This window comes from Coregonus clupeaformis, chromosome 27 (genome assembly GCF_020615455.1).
Source record: "Coregonus clupeaformis isolate EN_2021a chromosome 27, ASM2061545v1, whole genome shotgun sequence".
Taxonomy (NCBI): Eukaryota; Metazoa; Chordata; class Actinopteri; order Salmoniformes; family Salmonidae; genus Coregonus; species Coregonus clupeaformis.
The window spans coordinates 14,120,239-14,142,512 of record NC_059218.1 but is presented as its reverse complement, the minus strand read 5'-3'; the positions used below and the strand labels follow the sequence as shown (position 1 = coordinate 14,142,512).

At 41.8% G+C, this 22,274-nt stretch overlaps 1 protein-coding gene across 1 annotated transcript in view; it reads left to right on the top strand.

Moving 5' to 3' along the window:
• LOC121541094 (pro-neuregulin-1, membrane-bound isoform-like) overlaps positions 1–22,274 on the top strand; it is an 88,625-nt gene that overhangs the window by 36,168 nt on the left and 30,183 nt on the right. Inside the window, exons 2-3 of the mRNA XM_041850079.1 lie at positions 16,059–16,197; positions 21,657–21,724. Coding sequence (XP_041706013.1) covers positions 16,059–16,197; positions 21,657–21,724 — 207 coding nt within the window. The remainder of the gene's footprint in view (positions 1–16,058; positions 16,198–21,656; positions 21,725–22,274) is intronic.

The window sequence follows — 22,274 nt, the reverse complement described above, 5'->3', positions numbered from 1 at the left end:
TTGGGCTCATATATTGACATAAGCGTATGCATAAGCTCTAATATGTGTATGGGTGTTTACATGCAACGTCTTAAATGCTTTGAATTAATCATCACCTTAGAAAGCGTTGTCCATTTCGTGATGTTTGGCTTTGAAATAACATCCACAACAACCATGTTTTCCACTCAGTTTCAACCTGTTGTTGAACTTCTTTCTTTAAATTGATCATCACTGTGAGGTGAGTTTTAAAAGCATGACACGGTTTTGATTATGTTTAAGTGCTTTTTGATTGCATTTGCATTGATGTCAGTGGTTAGAGGGACAATAGCACATTGAGTACCAGGCCATTAGCGAGTTGGGTAATACCAACGCATATCCAGAGTGCATAAGAGGAAATTACCGTGAGTCAACGGTCACGTGGAATTTGACTGCGGTCATGACTCATGACTGCCAGTGTGGCGGTAATATGGTCACTGCAACAGCCCTATCCATACCCATTCGAAGAGAAACAAGTTATTCATGTGTTTGATAAGATTAAAGATTCTCCGATCAGACAGTCACTGGAGGAAAAAGGAATCAAGTCTCAAATCTGATTCCTGGCAAAACTGTGGGTATGGAAGGGAACACAGAGAATGGAGTTCACGAGCACCGATTAAACCCTGAACAGGCTGCAGGAAACCTTTCCAGTTGAAAGAGAGCCCAGTGCCCTGAGCAGAGGCAGAAGCGGAAAAAAATTAAATGCACACTAGGCTACATACAGTGATGCCAAAGACCAGCTTATCGTTAATTGAGACAATATTCCTTCCCCCTCCCCTTAATACAATGTCGACTTAATTGTCCCCAAGTAACTGTTCTTCTCTAGGAAGTAACGATAGAATTAGCTGATACCAATGAGATACATGGACACTGAAAGGAAAATATAAGAGGAAATATAGCATGTAAGTCAGTAATTGTTCTATGGAGATGTGTGTGTGTGGGCGAGAGGGTGTGAGTGGGTATATGTGTGGGTATGTGTCTGTGCATATGAATGGGAGAGTGAGGGAGGGTGAATGTGGATTTGTGCGTGAGGACGGGAGAGAGTGGGTGTGCCGTATGTTGTGTGTGTGAATGGATGAGTGGGTGGATGTATAAGAGGGGTGTAGATGTATATGAGAAGAGGGGAGATGGGAAAAGATGGAGGTTGGGATAAACTGGGGGGCAAGGAGGGGAGGTGGTGATAAACCTGGCTTGGGGGGCAAGGGTGGGTAAGGATGTGAGGTTGGGACAAGCTTGGCTTGGTGGGGCAAGGGTGGGTAAGGTTGGGACAAGCTTGGCTTGGGGGGGCAAGGGTGGGTAAGGTTGGGATAAGCTTGTCTTGGGGGGGAAAGGGTGGGTAAGGTTGGGATAAGTGTGGCTTGGGTGGGCAATGGTGGGTAAGGTTGGGATTAGTGTGGCTTGGGGGGGGCAAGGGTGGGTAAGGTTGGGATAAGTGTGGCTTGGGTGGGATAAAGGGGGGAGAATAGGGAGGGGTGGTGGAGAGAGATGGATTTGGTTTAGGAGAGATAGAAGGAATATATATTTTTTTTTTAGGAGAGATAGAAGGAAGAACTTATTTTTTTTAACCTTTATTTAACCAGGTAACCCAGTTGAGAACAAGTTCTCATTTACAACTGCGACCTGGCCAAGATAAAGCAAAGCAGTGCGATAAAAACAACAACACAGAGTTACATATGGGGTAAAACAAAACATAAAGTCAAAAATACAACAGAAAATATATATACAGTGTGTGCAAATGTAGCAAGTTATGGAGGTAAGGCAATAAATAGGCTATAGTGCAAAATAATTACAATTAATATTAACACTGGAATGATAGATGTGCAAGAGATGATGTGCAAATAGAGTCAAGGAGTCAATCGCCGAAGTCAAGGATCAGTAGGATAGTCAGTTTTACGGTAGGATACTACAATTTAATTGTATTTCTATTAATTGATTACGTTTTATGACTTGTAAACCTGTGGTAAAATGAATAAGGGTTCTGCACAGATTAGGAAAGGATGTTGAACCATTATTATTCCTGTCACGCCCTGACTCAGGGGACTCTTATATGTTGAGTCAGGGTATGAATATTCTATGTTGTGTATTTCTATGTTGCTTTCTAGGATTGTATGTCTATGTTTGGCCGGGTGTGATTCCCAATCAGCGACAGCTGTCGCTCGTTGTCTCTGATTGGGGATCATACTTAGGCAGCCTATTAGCACTCGTTAGTTGTGGGATCTTGTTCCGTGAGTAGGCTTGTTTTATGTGTAGCCTTAGGACTTCACGTTTCGTTGTTTTGTCGTGTGTTTATTATTTAAATAAACATGTACGCATTTCACGCTGCACCTTGGTCTGACCCGTCCTTAAACGAACGTGACAATTCCTTGTTTGTCATAACAATTCAGATTTAATGGTGGTTATTGTTGAGAATGGAGATGGGCTATATCCGGGGGATTGGGATGGGGTGCTGGGAGGGCATCAGACACTTTTCTGAGGTGTGCGTGGGGCCTCCACTTATCCCATCGCAGTCTCTCTGAGGACCCACTCACCCCAAGTAGACCTCCACCAGCCACTATACTTTAATTTTAATTTATAAGGTAAAATAAACAAACCACAGTATTTAAGGGGCAGTCTTTCGTCAAAAGTATGTATGTACAATGTACCAGTCTTTTTTGGGGGACATTAACAGAGGAGTCCGATCTAAAAAGGCATATTGCCTCCAATACAGACGTACTTTGCTTTATGTTTTTTTGTAAAATGTCTGTTTGCCAACATGCCAACACGCTCTATATACAGTGGGGAGAACAAGTATTTGATACACTGCCGATTTTGCAGGTTTTCCTACTTACAAAGCATGTAGAGGTCTGTAATTTTTATCAAAAATCCAGAAAATCACATTGTATGATTTTTAAGTAATTAATTTGCATTTTATTGCATGACATAAGTATTTGATCACCTACCAACCAGTAAGAATTCCGGCTCTCACAGACCTGTTAGTTTTTCTTTAAGAAGCCCTCCTGTTCTCCACTCATTACCTGTATTAACTGCACCTGTTTGAACTCATTACCTGTATAAAAGACACCTGTCCACACACTCAATCAAACAGACTCCAACCTCTCCACAATGGCCGAGACCAGAGGGCTGTGTAAGGACATCAGGGTTAAAATTGTAGACCTGCACAAGGCTGGGATGGGCTACAGGACAATAGGCAAGCAGCTTGGTGAGAATGCAACAACTGTTGGCGCAATTATTAGAAAATTGAAGAAGTTCAAGATGACGGTCAATCACCCTCGGTCTGGGGCTCCATGCAAGATCTCACCTCGTGGGGCATCAATGATCATACGTCTGCTAAATGGCATATTATTATTATATTATATTATCATGAAGAAGGTGAGGGATCAGCCCAGAACTACACGGCCGGACCTGGTCAATGACCTGAAGAGAGCTGGGACCACAGTCTCAAAGAAAACCATTGGTAACACACTACGCCGTCATGGATTAAAATCCTGCAGCGCACGCAAGGTCCCCCTGCTCAAGTCAGCGCATGTCCAGGCCCGTCTGAAGTTTGCCAATGACCATCTGGATGATCCAGAGGAGGAATGGGAGAAGGTCATGTGGTCTGATGAGATTCCGTCTCTCACAGTTGAAGTGTACATATGATACAAATTACAGACCTCTACATGCTTTGTAAGTAGGAAAACCTGCAAAATCGGCAGTGTATCAAATACTTGTTCTCCCCACTGTATGTAATGTATAAAATAACTATGTATTTATACTATGATCCTCCCATTCTATGGAATGCCGACTGCCCTCATATGCCATGTCTGTTCAAATGTTTTACTTGGTTCTTCAATGATAAGATGGAACAGAAAAGGTTAACATTCAACTTATCACTTGGAATGTCCACAGGCTCCATGATGGGGGGAAAAAAAGCATGTGGTTTTCGAACACCTAAAGAGATTGTCACCAGATGTATTTTTTTTGTTGCAAGAGTTACATATAAAAAAATAGAAATTTTACATTTAAAGAGGAGCTGGGTTGGAATTCAAGCTATATTCGATAAAATCCAGACAGGAACTATTATTTTAGCAGGTGACCTAGATCATACATTTGATAAGATTGACAGATGTAGTAATAAAAAAGGCAAATTTAGGGAGTCTCCAAAGAGGCTGAACAATTTAATCTCTACAAATGATTTACAGTACACCTGGAGATTACTATTCCCAACTACAAAAGAATACTCATTTTTTTCTCAAAGTAAGATAAGCTATTCAAGAATTGACTACATTTTTATTTCCAAAAATGCACTCAACAATTTACTGGATTCAAAAAGTCATGATATAATGATATTGGATCATTCACCGGTATCATCCGTAACTACACCAATAGAAAATGCATTTAGTGACAGGATTTGTAGAAAGAACAGAGCGCATCTTCTGGACCCAAATTGTATTAAATATGTTAACAAAAATAAAAAAAACTTTACCATTACAAATGTAGACATTGAGGACAGAGAAAAGCCGACCCCCGATATAATTTGGGATGTCTTTAAGGTGTACGTTAGGGGAATGATAATCTCATACTCTGCAAAAGTTGAATCTGATTTACAAATTAAAATGAAAGAAAGATACATCGCTATTTTAAGAAAAAGCCCATAAAAAATCTTTACAGGGTAAAGAAGAAAATACAATTTCTGAACTTATGCAGGAATACGGTCTTTTACTTCTGAAGAGAACACACAACTACAGGTTAAACTCAAATAAAGCATACTACTAAATGGCAAATATACCTGGTAAATACCTTACAGCTCTCACAAAACATATACATGCTAAACCAGTTATAATGTTTTAAGATAAAGATACAAAAGCGGTAATTAGGAACAACAATGTGATTAATGACCATTTTAAAAGTTATATGGAAATGTTTATAAATCAGAATTAAACAACAGTGCGATGGCTCCTATAGCCTTCTTAGACTCAACAACTCTGAAGCAATTGTCAGCAGACATTTTCTTTTTTTTAAACAGAGATCACCCAAGAATAAATATTAGATACTGTTAAACATTTGCACGGAGAAAAGAACCAGAAATGGATGGCTTTCCAATAGAATTCTATTCAACATTTTGGGAAAAGTAGCCCCCCTATTTACAGAAATAACAACACACATCACCTAATTCAGTACTTCCTAGTTCCATGTATCAAACAGTTTTTTCAGTTAATTTAAAACAAGGAAAATCTGGAGAGTCCCTTGGTGACTATAGACCCATAAATTTAATACATTGTGACAATAACATAATAACAAAGCTTATAAGCAATAGAATGGCAAAAGTCTTACCAGACTTGATACATATCAATCAATCAGGGTTTATTAAAAATAGACACTTACAAAGAAATACAAGAACATGTTTCAGTTTAATACAATACGCCAAAAAACAAGATATAGATTTATCAATAATTGCTGTTGATGCCGAAAAGGCTTTTGATCGTCTTGAATGGCCTTTTCTATTCAACTTTGGAAGCTTTCAACTTTCCAGCTGAAATCATAAATGGAATACAAATATTGTATAAATGTCCTAAAGCAAAAATATACACGAATCATTCATTATCTGATTAAATTGCTTTATTATAAATTGCTTTAGAAAGAGGCACAAGACAGGGATGTCCCCTTTTCCCCTCCTGTTTGCACTGGCAATTAAACCGCATGCAGAAAGGATTAACCAGGGCCCAAACGTAACATGTATCAGTATTGGTAAACATGAATATAAACTAAACTTATTTGCAGATGATCTCCTGATATACCTGACCAATATTGAATACTCAATGCCCCCTTTGATAAAAACATTTTCAGAATACTCAAAAATCTCAGGTTATAAAATGAACGTGGAAAAAAACGAAATAATGGCAAGAAGAAATTGAATAACTCACGATCTACAGCAATCCTTTAACCCTTTGACGCGTACAATCACATATTTGTGATCATTATTGAGTGGTCCCTGTAGCGTACCATCGCAAATATGTGATTGGAACAGTAGCAAAAAAATGTACGATGCAACAAAACGTGTCTAAACAGCATTGTTATCCGAAAAGCATCTAAACAATGTTTTGTACTGATGGGAATTAAAGGTCTTCACAACTTTATTTCTCAATTTCACCTTTTATTGTAAAAGATAAATGCAAACTTCATCATCCAAGCATCACAAGGAACACATCCACAGCCAAACTCATTCCATAAACCAATCTAAATAACAGGTTGCGCTGACAAAAAAAACTACATAAATTAGCGACCTAACAGCTAGACTTGTTTACAATGTACCACATCTCTGATGAGCACAAGAAAGAAATGTAATATTGTTTAGAATAGAGATGCGTATCAGCTGAGCTAACAGCAGCTAAATTCCTTATGATGGCAGCAATGTTTGTTTGTTTGACAAGCGAAAACTCCCTAATCCCAGAATGCCATTCACTATAAGATGCAAATAAACAAAGTCAAAGTCAAAAATGGCTGCTCCCATTGCTTGAAAAATATGAACTTAGTTTGGCCACTTTTCAGCATATTACAAACCTTCGATGTACTTGTTACAGTGTATACAAGAACTGGAGCACATGACTTGACAAGTCGTTTACTGTTTTTGACAAATTACAAAGCAAATCAAATGTTATCACCTCACAGATCATCACCCCAAATACAAGCTCACTGCCTAGCCTAACAGTAGCGCGAAAGCTAAACAGGGTTGCCAGATTTGAAGGACACCATTTTACGGGGTTTGTGGGGGGTTCATTTAATTTGTGGGGGGTTTTCAAGTAGAGGAGGGGGGTAGGAATGGGGGACGGTATCATGGGGGGATATGATGCAGGAAATATTACTACAATGGGGGATTTATCCGTAAATGGGGGGCAAACACAGGAGAAGTTTATAAGCTAAATAAAAATAAAAGCCCTGGAATGGGGGTCTGAGCTGGCAACCCTGAGGTACCATAGTTACAATCTGATGCAGCTTTGAAAACAACTGGAAATTGGAACTGGGAACTCAGAAATCTCCGACTTCTGACTTCAGTGTGTTGAAGACAACGGGAAACGAGCTCCGACTGGGTAAAATAATTTTGAATGGTCATCCAAGTCGGAATTCCAACTCAGGAACTCGGGCCTCTTTCTAGAGCTCAGACTTTCCAACCTGAAGATCACTGAAGTCATGATTTGACCTTGTATTTTTACGAGTTCCCAGTTGTCTTGAAAGTCAGTCGAGTGAACCATCCCTTCACCTCGTTTTGTTATAACATCTTTGGTCTGACAGACGCTTACGTGACAACCAGCATGCATTGTATAATGTCAACAAACATGGCGCCACACAAAGCTGGCAAATAGCTTAGTATTAGCTCATCATAATCCGTACAATCTTCAAAAGTATTTTACACACATCATATTACATTACAATCTATGCAAGAATCAGAATGCATGATTTGTCACCAGTACATGAAAACATGTTAATAAAACAGGAAATACATTATGCTCCACACATACATACAGTATGCTACAGTAGAAACGACAACACGATATACAGTAAATAAGGCTTAGATAGTTACATTTGCAAAAATTTATAAAAACCGGCTTTTGCTTTGTCATTATGGGATATTGTGTGTAGATTGATTAGGGGAAAAAAACATTTAATCCATTTTAGAATAAGGCTGTAATGTAACAAAATGTGGAAAAAGTCAAGGGGTCTGAATACTTTCCGAAGGCACTGTACTACCATACCACGTTGAAAGGCACTTCAATCTTTTGTCTTGCCCATTCACCCTCTAAATGGCACACATACACAATCCATGTCTCAAGGCTTAAAAATCCTTCTGTAACCGGTCTTCATCTACTGATTGAAGTGGATTTAACAAGTGACATCAATGACAGATCTTAGCTTTCACCTGGTCAGTCTGTCATTGAAAGAGCACATGTCCTTAATGTTTTGTACACTCCATAAATTTTTTAAACTGGTACTGGGCTACCTTCAGACGAGGCTTGTGGGCGTCGTAGGGCAAAACAACTGACATGGCTGTGTTCGTGAGAGTCTCACTTTCCGATGGTGGGCTCATATTAGTATGTAGCCCAAACTGTTCGGACGCTACAGACAGAAGTTGGTAGATTGGCAGTACCGACTTACATTTACATTTGAGTCATTTAGCAGACGCTCTTATCCAGAGCGACTTACAGTTTAGTGAGTGCATACATTTTTCATACTGGCCCCCCATGTGAATCGAACCCACAACCCTGGCGTTGCAAGCGCCATACTCTACCAACTGAGCTACAGGAGGCACAGGACTTCAGATGAGTCCCGTGACGCTTGTGTGGGTCGTAGAGCAAAACAGAGAACAACATCGTGTTCGCAAGAGGGGTCGTATTAGTTTGTAGACCAAACCGTTCGGACCCTACAGACGTTTTTGTGAGAAGACCAATTTTCGGGATGACTTCTGGTCTGACAAACAGATGCGGAAGGACTACATCGGCGGATGCGGTGGATTGAGGGGACACATACAAAGGGATTTCTGTAGCAGGTTAGGAGAGCATTTTCCCTAATCCTAACCCTTTTCCTAACCTTAACCTCAGTCTCCTAACCTGCTATGTTAATGATCCTAACTTGCTGAGTAAGTTCTCCTAACCTGCTACAAAACAGTCACTTCGGTATCGAAGAGGCGTGAAAAGAGTGTTTCCCATGGATTGAGACGCAGCCCTGCAAAATACATATCCCTAGCTTAAACAGGCGGATTTTGATGGGAATTTATTTATTATGCTAATTAGATTTCCACAGGGGAGCGGACATCAACTCTAGGGGGTTTAATGTCGGCTGCAATGTTGAACGCGCCCTGTGTCTACTTTGCCTCCTGCATTGCAGCCTGCATCACCACTGTCTCACTACTCTGTTTAAAGCAAAGTTATTTTGTTATGAGAACTTATATTAGCCTATCTTTTGCTAAGATTATAGCGAGCTTAATGTCAGTCAACTGCTCCTGCTGAGGTCATGTTCCGTTTAATGTTAGCTTTTAACTTCATCCTTCTAGCCAGCTAGTTATAGCTAGCTATCTGGCCAGAGCCCTTGAGTGGGCTAGGTAGCTATATGACTGAAATATCAGCGACTATTTACCAGTTGTACACTCATTCTCATTCTCAGCATCTTTTTTTGGGGGGGGTTTGGGGGATGTCTGTTGACACAGCAGGAGTCGAGGTACGTTAAAAAAATTGCCTTATGTCAGGCATTTCGCAAGGCCACTGTCAGCGGCGTCTCTCTCTACTTGCCACTTTTCACCTTTGATCTGGACTGAGGTTGTTTGTTTCACGTCTCGGCCTGGGCCGTGGGCGGAGTTTGCCGTTAGACAGAGTGGTGAATGAATGTGCTGCTAACAAGGCAAATCCGGGGGGAGCAGGCGAACCTAACGAGCATACCTGAATCATGATTCCACTTGTGTGCAGAGAGGCAGGCGCGATTAGAACAATATTTTTTGCGTTCTGAGCATTGATCAACCTTGGGAACGCATTAATAAGTGGGTAAATGATAATTAACTAAATAAAATGGGGAGTAAACGGTATCGTCATGTAGTCCCATGTAGAACTTGGTCTAGCCGTGGTGATATTAATCATCTGACAGCCCAGGCTACACACACACGCACACACACACACACATGCATATGCACACACAGAGGCACACTTGGCCTGCTGGCCATCCGTCCTCATCAGATGCCACACACTGCCAAACACACACCCCTACGGTAGCACAGGGGACTGGCCCACCAGGGGAGAGGAGAGAGTGACCTTGCTGCCCAAACAGAGACAGTGTTGTGTGTATTTGTGCTGTGTTTGTGTGTGTGCGCATGTGTTCCACCCAAAGGACTCCCTTGAAACAAACCGGAATTGATCAGTGATGATCACGACATGAACATTGTTGTGAGCGCCGATGATTCAGGCAGTGTCTTTCATAGCCATTTTAGACAGGACACTCAACAAAGCGTTGTCAAAACATCACTGATGGTGCCTCATAAAAAGTTTGATGCAGTAGTTCTGTGCACTCTGTTTCCCATAATGGCCTGTCACACTATTATTTATGTCACATAATAATTCCCGAATGGCACCCTATTCCCTAATATAGTGCACTACCTTTGACCAGAGCTGTGGCAACAAAAGTTGCAGAGAAGATATTACTAATTCATTCAGGTCATTAAAGTAACTGCCCAGTGTTTCATTTACATTTACGTCATTTAGCAGACGCTCTTATCCAGAGCGACTTACAGTTAGTGAATACATATATATATATATATATTTTTTTATACTGGTCCCCCGTGGGAATTGAACCCACAACCCTGGCGTTGCAAACGCCATGCTCTATCAACTGAGCTACATCCCTGCCAGCCATTCCCTCCCCTACCCAATTGTGCACCGCCCCATGGGTCTCCCGGTCGCGGCCGGCTGCGACAGAGCCTGGATTCGAACCAGGATCTCTAGTGGCACAGTTAGCACTGCGATGCAGTGCCTTAGACCACTGCGCCACTCAGGAGTACCACTCAGGAGTTTCCAGATTTCTATGAAGTAAGACCTATAATTACTTACGATATGAGTGAAGTTTCCCTTCCAAAAATGTTTAATTAATTATGTTGATAAGCAGCTTTTCTGTGTGTGTGTTGGAATGGTGTGGCCGTACCCCAACAACAGAATGATGTGGGCGTATAACGATGATACAAATTATTCACGTAAGTAGACCGCTGATTGGCCAGCTCGTCCTCCTCTAGACCGCTGATTGGCCATCTCATCCTCCTCAGGGAGGTGACATCATGTTCTATGAGAAAATAGCAATCATTTTTTAAACGGTCTGTTTGAGATATAAGTTTGAGTTGGGGTTTTTTATGATTTTCTTCTCTCCAAATTATGCTTCGGCCACAAATAGGAGTATAGGACGAGTCAACAACATTATTTGGATATGAGTTAACAGAATACGATTTTTTTAAAGTGAGATTTTAACTGGGCAGTTACTTTAATAGTCTTGATAACTCAACATTTATTAGATTATGTGATAACAAATATGATTTAGATATCAGTGGGGGTGGTTGTGTAAAATAGCAGTCGATATACAGGTAACTGCCAAAATAAAGGAAACACCAACATAGTGTCTTAATAGGGCTGGGTCTCCCAAACTCGGTCCTCGGGACCCCAAGGGGTGCACGTTTTGTTTTTTGCCATAGCACTACACAGCTGATTCAAATAATCAACTAATCATCAAGCTTGGGTTGAGATCTGGTGACTGAGACACATACACACACCCTTTAAACCCCCTATACTCCTTTGAGACCACTCTGTCAAAGTCACTGAGATCTCTTCTTCTAGCCATGGTAGCCTAAATAATGGGCAACTGGGTATTTTTATACATGACCCTAAGCTTGATGGGAAGGTAATTGTTTAATTAACTCAGGAACCACACCTGTGTGAATACACCGGCTTTCAATATACTTTGTGTCCATCATTTACTCAAGTGTTTCCTTTATTTTGGCAGTGTTTCCTTTATTTTGGCGCCTGTGTCATTTGATGGTAATAATTTTGCAGTCAGACTCAGAGCACACGAATAATGATCGATCTATGCAGGAGGAAGCATCCTTGATATGAGAAAAAGGAATAGATAAAAAATAAATGAATGCCATTAATTTGGAAACAAGATTGTGTTGCTTTAACATTTAGCTTTTTCAGCCTTCTAGGTAAAAAATAAATGTCCATGCAAAAATAACTTATTTTCATCAAGTATTTGTCTTAAGGTTTTGGGGTTTCTTAATGTCCAAAACCCAGCCTTGATTTGAACAATCTACTACATGTTCCTGCATCATTGTAAACAGCAATTTCCAGTGGTACTCTGCACTGCCACCATACTTCTATTTACTAAAAACACTCTTGTCAAACTAAGATCCATGATGCCGTTGGGATGCTCTCATATACATGACAAAACATAGCCTACATGATCATCTTTTATTCTGGTCCAGTTTGTGTATGTGTAAAGATATGACGTCTATTACATATGTTACAGCTCATGTTAAGTATTGCGTAATGTTATAGCCCATGTTCAGTGTTTCCCAATAAACAGAGATGAGATCTTACATACTGTATAGTAGGCAAGAGTAATGTCCAATAAGGTGTCCATGGACCATGTTGTATTATGTTCTATGCACGTATCTCGGCGACTGATTTCAATGGAGTCTGAGTTGACCAGGTTTTAACCTCTGGTCGCAGCTCTGTGGTGATGAGTCGTGATGAGACAGAGGTCCACTGGCACATTGCATTACGGTCTGCCCTTGACCACACTTAAGGCTCCCGCAGACTAGGTTCTTACTGCTCCTAGCAGGATTTGGCTAAGCTAAAGCGAACGTCTGCGCTTGCATAGTCCCTTTTAGCTATAAAAAAAAAAAGAGAAAAAAGCTGCAATATTACTGTTTGTCCCTCTTGAGACACCGTAGCAACAACATAGCCAATAACACTTTCTCAAAATAGTCCAAATGAATCTAAGATAAATCAAGAAATCTGTAATTAATTTTGACATTTTTGCCAAGGAGGTCTTAGTTGTGCAACTAAGATGTTTGGTGCAGCATTTCTTAAGTGAAAACATTTGCATGAAAACTAGTCGTCGCACTTCAATGAAGGATCCTGTCCATAGTTCCCACTCCAACTAGGGGTAATACTGTTGACCAATCACCGACGAAGGGACGTAGACTTCGACTACTGAACTTCGACTTGCCTCAAGAAAACATTTTGTGTGAACGAACTGCTGAAAGAAGACCAAAACAAACAAAAAGTCAAAATGTTTTGTCATAATACACTACATGACACCTGCTTGTCGAACATCTCATTCCAAAATCATGGGCTTTAATATGGAGTTAGTCCCCCCTTTGCTGATATAACAGCTTCCACTCTTCTGGGAAGGGTTTCCACTAGATATTGGAACATTGCTGCGGGGACTTGCTTCCATTCAGCCACAAGAGCATTAGTGAGGTTGGGCACTGATGTTGGGCGATTAGGCCTGGCTCACAGTCGGCGTTCCAATTCATCCCAAAGGTGTTCAATGGGGTTGAGGTCGACTGGGAAGCATACGGTAAGCTGCATTGGACTGCAGGGTCTGCAAAAATCCACCACCAGCCCGCCATTGGCCCAAAGGGCCAGTGCAGGAGAAAGACGAGACATTCCCTCATGCAGTGTCTCCGCTCCCCGGTTTTGGGTTTCTGAAATACCACCCAAATTTTTTTTTTATAGAGCTGAATCTATCTCTTCCACTGCATGCTTCCATCAGACAAAATGGGGAAAAAACATGCAGCTTAAGCTCTGCAGCATTCTTAAATATAGCCCTCATGACCCTCGCTCTCTTCTCTCATTAAGCTTCTGCTGCAAGACTAACAATATTTCAAACCATATTTCTCGCTGTTTTGATACTGGATTAACAACAAGACTGTACAAGCAAGTATGGTGTGTAGTGACTGATTTTGTACTGATCGTTTACCTTTGCCAGTTCTAATGCATACAGTACAATGCTGACTTTTGCTGATTGAATCAATGTCAGTAATGGGGTTTGTATCAGTAGCTGGTTGACATTTTGAAAGGTCCCAAATAAAAGCTGAAAAGGTCAGTAATGGCAATCAGATTTTTTTTTTTTCATTGGGCAATTACCCTTATCTAACAGAGATATCTTAGGTAGGTCCAGTTGCCAGTCTTGTAGTTGCAGTGCTGAAAAGGCTCAAACCTTCTGATAGATAAACCACCCTACAATTTAGCCCCTGAAAGTTGGTGGATTTTAAAAAGTGAATGGTTGGTATTCATGCTTTGGATAAAAGCGTCTGCTAAATGGCATATTATTTATTTATTTATTATTTATGATTAGTTGAGTGTGTCATACCTTAAACTTGTCGCTTATTTAATCCCTAATGTAATTGTATTGGTGTCTGTGAGGAGAGATTATTTATCATATTAGCTAGTCTATCTGTATGCAGAGGTGAGCATACATTTGTTTTTTAGAATGAAGAGTAGGATGCAGACTTTTGATTGATTTTCTGCTCCCATTGCTGCATGCAGTAGATTTAATGGTGGCATAGCAAGTAATTAGATTTGAGGAAAATAAGCAATCTGTTGCATGGTCAATTATTCAACCAGTGTTGGTTGTTTACTGGGAAACAAGGATATGGCCCCTAGAGATTGAATTGCATTTAGTCGAAAGGTAATGTCTCTATGTACAAAATGTAACCTGATGGGGTCTGTGACCTATGATATCATTGCGTCATCTCAATAATAATCTATGAGTTAACTCAATTGTCTGTCAGGAAGGAGACACTGGCACGGCACTACGCCGGAATCGAACGGAATCACCAATGGGGCCTAAACCAGTCACATTGGCATCCGGGTCACGATCCTCTTACCATTGCAAATGGGGAATGAGGTAGTAAAATACATCAGGGTGGGGAGGGTTTTTAAAAAGGAGGAAAAGATGCAGCAATGCTCACCTCGTCCGGCTGGAATTAGCCAGGACCAAAAAGTGGTCATTAAGCCAATAATTTGTATGTGAAGGTATATTCCTCCTGCCCTTGTGGTGCTCTGAGCCGGAGATGGTCCGGCGGGTGATTCACGGCACGAGACGGGACGTTTTTTTGCCCTAATCACTGTCAAACCGATTAGAGCGTTCATCCATGCCAGTAAGTATGTCTGTTTGTCACAAACACGATCTCGCTCTGGCAGGTGTCTTGATTACTCTTTGCATATTTGTTTTGCAAGAGAACTCATTCAACCCCCTAGTCATCGAGCTCTGACGTCTTTTCGGCCGGCAATTGCATCCGTTGCATTTCCGATGCTTAAAGACTTCTGATGCCAGAAGTGACGTCCGGATGAGATAGAGGGTTAAGGGAGGAAAAGTGCTTATTTAAAATGTTTATGGGCTTTCACACAGTGCAGACTGGGGAGGACAGGTAGTGGGGAGAGGCATTAGAGACCTCCAGCAGACAGAGTGCTTAGAGCTACAGCCTATTGATCCACTGGGACGGCACTGGCCTGAGCTGCTCCGATGGGCAGAAAAGGGGAAATGCGTCTCCACGTCTCGAGACTTTTCAGAAACATCACAGGTGAGCTCAGGGACTCTAATTCCAATGCTGGTTCATTGAAGATAAGATAACCATTCTTAAATGCATTTAGAACTATTGGAAATTATAGGTGAATGGCGTTTGAGATGGAGATTTTAGGTTTGAAGTAATTAGATAGAGAGCAAGTAGTGCAATCTTGTGGTAGGATTTTTCTCTTGATAGCATTTAGTCATAAATGTTTTATTCATATTTGTGTTATATCACTGCTCTTAATGTCTCTCAGTGCTGTTTTATTGTAGCATTTTTCAATTTTAAAGCAAGTGTATGCTAGGATGTAATGTCTTTCATCATTGTTTCAGGACTTCTCTCACACAATTGGGCTCTGGAATAGCACATTCATATTTGAGTTGTTGAAATGATCGCTCTACCGCAAGAGGTGTCTTTTATTTCTTGTCAAGATATATGTACAACTTTATGTTGTAAAGGCATATGTGCGGTGAAGCATTTTACCGATATATTTACTGTCAAGGATAGCTGTAATCAATAATCAAATCATTGAACCGTGTGCTTTGTCGGTTTGTTTACTATATCTCTTGCCATTTTCTTCCCATTCATTTTGTGTTCCGCCATTTTGTGGTCCTCTGTAGCTCAGCTGGTAGAGCACGGCGCTTGTAACGCCAAGGTAGTGGGTTCGATCCCCGGGACCACCCATACACAAAAATGGATGCACGTATGACTGTAAGTCGCTTTGGATAAAAGCGTCTGCTAAATGGCATATTATTATTATTATTATTATTATTATTATTATTATTATTATTATTATTATTATAACAAAGGGCACGGGTATAAATCATGGATGTACACTGAGCACACAGAGAGGCCAATGTAGCTTTGTGCTAAGCGCTAGTGTTCAGCTGAACACTCCCCAGGGGTCTACTGGGATGACTGGATCCATTTCCTCTCCAGCTAATTGCCCCCTGGTATCTTCCTGCAGCTGCCACCAGCACCACTGCTGTGGTGAAGACCTCCAGCCACATGACGCGCTGCAGTGACAGCCAGAAGAACTACTGCGTAAACGGAGGGGAGTGCTTCACCCTGGACATCACCCCTGGCAGGTCCAAGTTCCTCTGCAGGTAGGAAATGATGAAACACAACACCATCCACACCACACACTGCATACTATGCTGACTATGTTTGACTTGATGACTAATACAATTCCTGATGGCTTATAGCTGCTATTTCTTCTTATTTTACTGTGCTCCCACATGATGTATCATTATAGAAGTTTGCCGATGCCGACTTCAGAACACTACTTTGCTATTTTATACATGTCAAAAAGTAACACACGTTGTTACAGTAGATGCTGTCATAACATCTATCATGTTTGAAGTGATGATCTGTTAGAATGCTGTGTTGTCAAGCCCCATTTATGCCTGCTATATTAGGCACCATAGCTTTTAAGGCCCATACTGTGCCAATATTAATTTTAGAGCTCTCCCACCAGTTCTGTGGGGAAAACGGAGCACTGCCTCACTTCACTGGGAAATCAGAGGAAAGCGCAGTCTTTTTACAGTAAAGCATAGGTGTCAGCTGAATATTTTGGAGTAAATCATTAAACAATCCAACGACCTGAGCAGAGATTATAGAAGGAGTGCACAAGACATCACAGAGGTGTACAAATGTACTGCTTCTGCACTTTGATAGGGCTTTTTGGGCAGCTGGATGGATGTTCTAACGGATGCTTAGCGTGACACTAACTGGGCTGAGAGTTTGGAGAGCGGAGCAGGTGGAGGTCCCTATCCACAGGCTTCTCTGCATCCCTACATTATTAATGCCGGCTCCTCTCATCGCCACAGCCCAACCGCTGCGCTCCATTTCAGAAAAATGTTGAATTGATGAGATTTTCTTTCTGTCTTCTTCCCCATTTCCTTGTCCTCATTGGAACCCTAGAGCTGGGTCATGTTCATTAGGCACCAAATGTAACTAAACAGACTCTAACAGGGAGGGACTACCTGGACTTGCCCTTTAAGAAACACTAAATTCATACTTTTGCTGCGAATTTTTAAAAAATGTTTTCCATCACGTAGCCTCCTGAACATGACCCTGTGCTGACATGGTGCTGGTGTCAGGATCAGCCGTGTTCATTGATTTATTCTCCAGCATAGCGCTCTTGTTGTCAAGGGTGTACAGTGCCTTGCAAAAGTATTCATCCCCCTTGGCGTTTTTCCTATTTTGTTTCATTACAACCTGTAATTTAAATTGATATTTATTTGAATTTCATGTAATGGACATACACAAAATAGTCCAAATTGGTGAAGTAAAATGAAAAAAATCACTTGTTTCAAAAACGTCTAAAAAATTAATAACGGAAAAGTGGTGCGTGCATATGTATTCACCCCTTTGCTATGAAGCCCCTAAATAAGATCTGGTGCAACCAATTACCTTCAGAAGTCACAAAATTAGTTAAATAAAGTCCACCTGTGTGCAATCTAAGTGTCACATGATCTCACTATATATACACACCTGTTCTGAAAGGCCCCAGAGTCTGCAACACCACCAAGCAAGGGGCACCATCAAGCAAGCGGCACCATGAAGACCAAGGACCTCTCCAAACAGGTCAGGGACAAAGTTGTGGAGAAGTACAGATCAGGGTTGGGTTATGAAAAAATATCCGAAAAATTTGAACATCCCAGGGAGCACCATTAAATCCATTATTAAAAAATGGAAAGAATATGGCACCACAACAAACCTGCCAAGAGAGGGACGCCCACCAAAACTCACGGACTAGGCAAGGAGGGCATTAATCAGAGGCAACAAAGAGACCATAGATAACCCTGAAGGAGCTGCAAAGCTCCACAGCGGAGATTGGAGTATCTGCCCATAGGACCACTTCAAGCCGTACACTCCACAGAGCTGGGCTTTACGGAAGAGTGGCCAGAAAAAAGCCATTGCTTAAAGAAAAAAATAAGCAAACACGTTTGGTGTTCACCAAAAGGCATGTGGAAGAAGGTAATCTGGTCAGATGAGACTAAAAGTGAGCTTTTTGGCCATCAAGGAAAACACTATGTCTGGCGCAAAACCAACACCTCTCATCACCCCGAGAACACCATCCCCACAGTGAAGCATGGTGGTGGCAGCATCATGCTGTGGGGATGTTTTTAATCGGCAGGGACTGGGAAACTGGTCAGAATTGAAGGAATGATGGATGGCGCTAAATACAGGGAAATTCTTTAGGGAAACCTGTTTCAGTCTTCCAGAGATTTGAGACTGGGACAGAGGTTCACCTTCCAGCAGGACAATGTCCCTAGGCATACTGCTAAAGCAAGGGGAAACATTGAAATGTCTTGGAATGGCCTAGTCAAAGCCCAGACCTCAATCCAATTGAGAATCTGTGGTATGACTTAAAGATTGCTGTACACCAGCGGAACCCATCCAACTTGAAGGAGCTGGATCAGTTTTGCCTTGAAGAATGGGCAAAAATCTCAGTGGCTAGATGTGCCAAGCTTATAGAGACATACCCCAAGAGACTTGCAGCTGTAATTGCTGCAAAAGGTGGCTCTACAAAGTATTGACTTTGGGAGGGTGAATAGTTATGCACGCTCAAGTTCTGTTTTTTTGTCTTGTTTCTTGTTTGTTTCACAATAAAAAATATTTTATATCTTCAAAGTGGTAGGCATTGTGTGTTAATCATATGATACAAACCCCCAAAAAATCCATTATAATTCCAGGTTTTAAGCAATCAAAATAGGAAAAATGCCAAGGGGAGTGAATACTTTCGCAAGCCACTGTATTTCAGCCCTGATCCAAGCGATAGAGCCGATGAGCGCCTGAGGCAGGACGGGGCTTGATGTGCTTTCCCAGTGCTAGAAGACAAACCCCCATGTCGCTTGAGCCTCTATGACTCTCAGTCTCTGAGAGCTTCAGTGCTCAGCTCAAGGCAAATGAGTAGGCGAATCATCCCGAGCAGCAAACAAGCTGGCATGCACTTTACATGCTCCGTATGAGAGTCAACATCATACATCGCTGACATCTGTATTTGACAAGAGAACCACCTCTCTGTGGTCCTGTCCACATTCTACATCACCGTCATTCACATAAAATCTTTCTGAGGTAAAATGTTATATTATCCAGACCAATTGACCAAAGGCATTGAAGTACACTGTGGTCTGAAGTCAGTTACTGTATAGCAAAGTGGATTGACCCTTTAGAAACACTACAGCATCTCCAATTTGTATATTACATCTTTACATTTGTGGTTAGAACATCCAGTAGTTTTCAAAAGACATGGTGAGGTGGTGATACCTCATGGTTTTATTGCGTCCCTTGCAGCAGCAAATGCGTGACAAGAAAGATCACTGCAGTTCACTGCAGCTCCTCCCTCTTTGTGCCTGACACAAGGCTTGACATAGCCAAGGATACACTTTGGGTCTGGGCCATCCAATACATACATAAGACAGACTCTTACCGTCCACCGACAGATTGAGGTTCGAATTAAATACTTCAGTGACTAAGCACAAAAATGCTGCTGTCTCTGGGGGCTGTTATTTCCTTTCAGTAAATGATGCAGCATGCCATCACTGGAGGGGAGGGAGGGGAAAAAAATAACCTGTCGGTCTTCCTCAGAAATAACTATCTACGAAAATAATCTGTCTGCCAGGGGTCCCCATGTGGAGCCCGATTCGCTGAAGCCTGAACAGTCGGAGCAGGGATTCTCTAACAGGTACACAACATGGAATGGACAGAACATCATGGAAGCGATGCTTTACATCCTGACCCATGGGGTTATTTGAAACGGCAGTACATTCGAATAACTTCCTCATGTTGCCGTCGTCATGGGCCGGCCTTGTCAAAATCTCTCAACATTATTGAAGTAGATTTCCGCCGGGGAGACAATGATTACAGTGAGGGAAAAAAGTATTTGATCCCCTGCTGATTTTGTACATTTGCCCACTGACAAAGAAATGATCATTCTATAATTTTAATGGTAGGTTTATTTGAACAGTGAGAGACAGAATAACAACAAAAAAATCCAGAAAAACGCATGTAAAAAATGTTATAAATTGATTTGCATTTTAATGAGGGAAATAAGTATTTGACCCCCTCTCAATCAGAAAGATTTCTGGCTCCCAGCTGTCTTTTATACAGGTAACGAGCTGAGATTAGGAGCACACTCTTAAAGGGAGTGCTCCTAATCTCAGTTTGTTACCTGTATAAAAGACACCTGTCCACAGAAGCAATCAATCAATCAGATTCCAAACTCTCCACCATGGCCAAGACCAAAGAGCTCTCCAAGGATGTCAGGGACAAGATTGTAGACCTACATAAGGCTGGAATGGGCTACAAGACCATCGCCAAGCAGCTTGGTGAGAAGGTGACAACAGTTGGTGCGATTATTCGCAAATGGAAGAAACACAAAAGAACTGTCAATCTCCCTCTGCCTGGGGCTCCATGCAAGATCTCACCTCGTGGAGTTGCAATGATCATGAGAACGGTGAGGAATCAGCCCAGAACTACACGGGAGGATCTTGTCAATGATCTCAAGGCAGCTGGGACCATAGTCACCAAGAAAACAATTGGTAAAACACTACGCCGTGAAGGACTGAAATCCTGCAGCGCCCGCAAGGTCCCCCTGCTCAAGAAAGCACATATACAGGCCCGTCTGAAGTTTGCCAACATCTGAATGATTCAGAGGAGAACTGGGTGATTGAGTGTTGTGGTCAGATAAGACCAAAATCGAGCTCTTTGGCATCAACTCAACTCGCTGTGTTTGGAGGAGGAGGAATGCTGCCTATGACCCCAAGAACACCATCCCCACCGTCAAACATGGAGGTGGAAACATTATGCTTTGGGGGTGTTTTTCTGCTAAGGGGACAGGACAACTTCACCGCATCAATGGGACGATGGACGGGGCCATGTACCATCAAATCTTGGGTGAGAACCTCCTTCCCTCAGCCAGGGCATTGAAAATGGGTAGTGGATGGGTATTCCAGCATGACAATGACCCAAAACACACGGCCAAGGCAACAAAGGAGTGGCTCAAGAAGAAGCACATTAAGGTCTTGGAGTGGCCTAGCCAGTCTCCAGACCTTAATCCCATAGAAAATCTGTAGAGGGAGCTGAAGGTTTGAGTTGCCAAACGTCAGCCTCGAAACCTTAATGACTTGGAGAAGATCTGCAAAGAGGAGTGGGACAAAATCCCTCCTGGAAGTGATGCAGACAATTACATTGATGGAAGTTACAATCTATCTGCAATATTAAAGCTGATCTACCCCCTAAAAAAACAAAAAAAGAAAACACCATTGAGGTAATTACAAAGGGTAAATCTGAACCACTGAATAACTATGGCTACTATGTTTTGCAACAAATGCACTCTACAGGCAAAAGTTGACAAAATATGAAGAGGTACAGTAAGTCAATGGAAGTGCTGGACAATAACTTTTAATCACCTGGATTCCATACATTTGTGTTACCATGTTTTTGTGCGTGCGTGTGTGTTCGTGGGTGCGTGCGTACGTGCTTGTTATCTGTTACATCTGTGTACTGTGTCAGTGCTGTGTTGTGCGTCTCACTCCCTCTCTGCCCCCCCCCCCAGGTGCTTAACGGGATACACAGGGAAGCGATGTCAAACCACTGTGCCTGTGAGAGTCATAAACCCAAAACGTATGTGCATTCAAGTGAACCCAGCCATACGTGTCCTCTCTGGTGTTTCATACCTTTTCCAAAGTTTCAATCACTGTCTCTCCCAGAGCCAAACGGCCAATCCGTCCACACAATTTGTTGTGAGTGTGAGTGTGAGTGTGTTTTTGTGTGTGTGTGTGTGTGTGTATGGAGTGGAGTAGAACGGCCTCCAAATGACTAATAGACACACACACACACACTCATTCTGACTCAATTTCCTTTCCTTTCCTTGATCAATAGAGGTTGATAATCAGACAATTATTCGGGCATGGTGTCCACTGCTTATTCTAATCAATTAAATCTCCCTGGAATCAGAATGCATGAGCCAAATATTTGCTGAAATTCAAGGCCTGTTGAATAAGACATTGATTGAGACTTTTCTCTGGAATACGTATGTTTTCGCAAACATGACCGGCGATGTTTGCAAGACATATCGGTCTTCTTGACAACACCAGCGATGCACGTGGGTCTTCAGTAGATCTGGTGTAAACTCATCTTCTCTACTTTCTTCTCTTCTGTCTGTGTCTCTTTT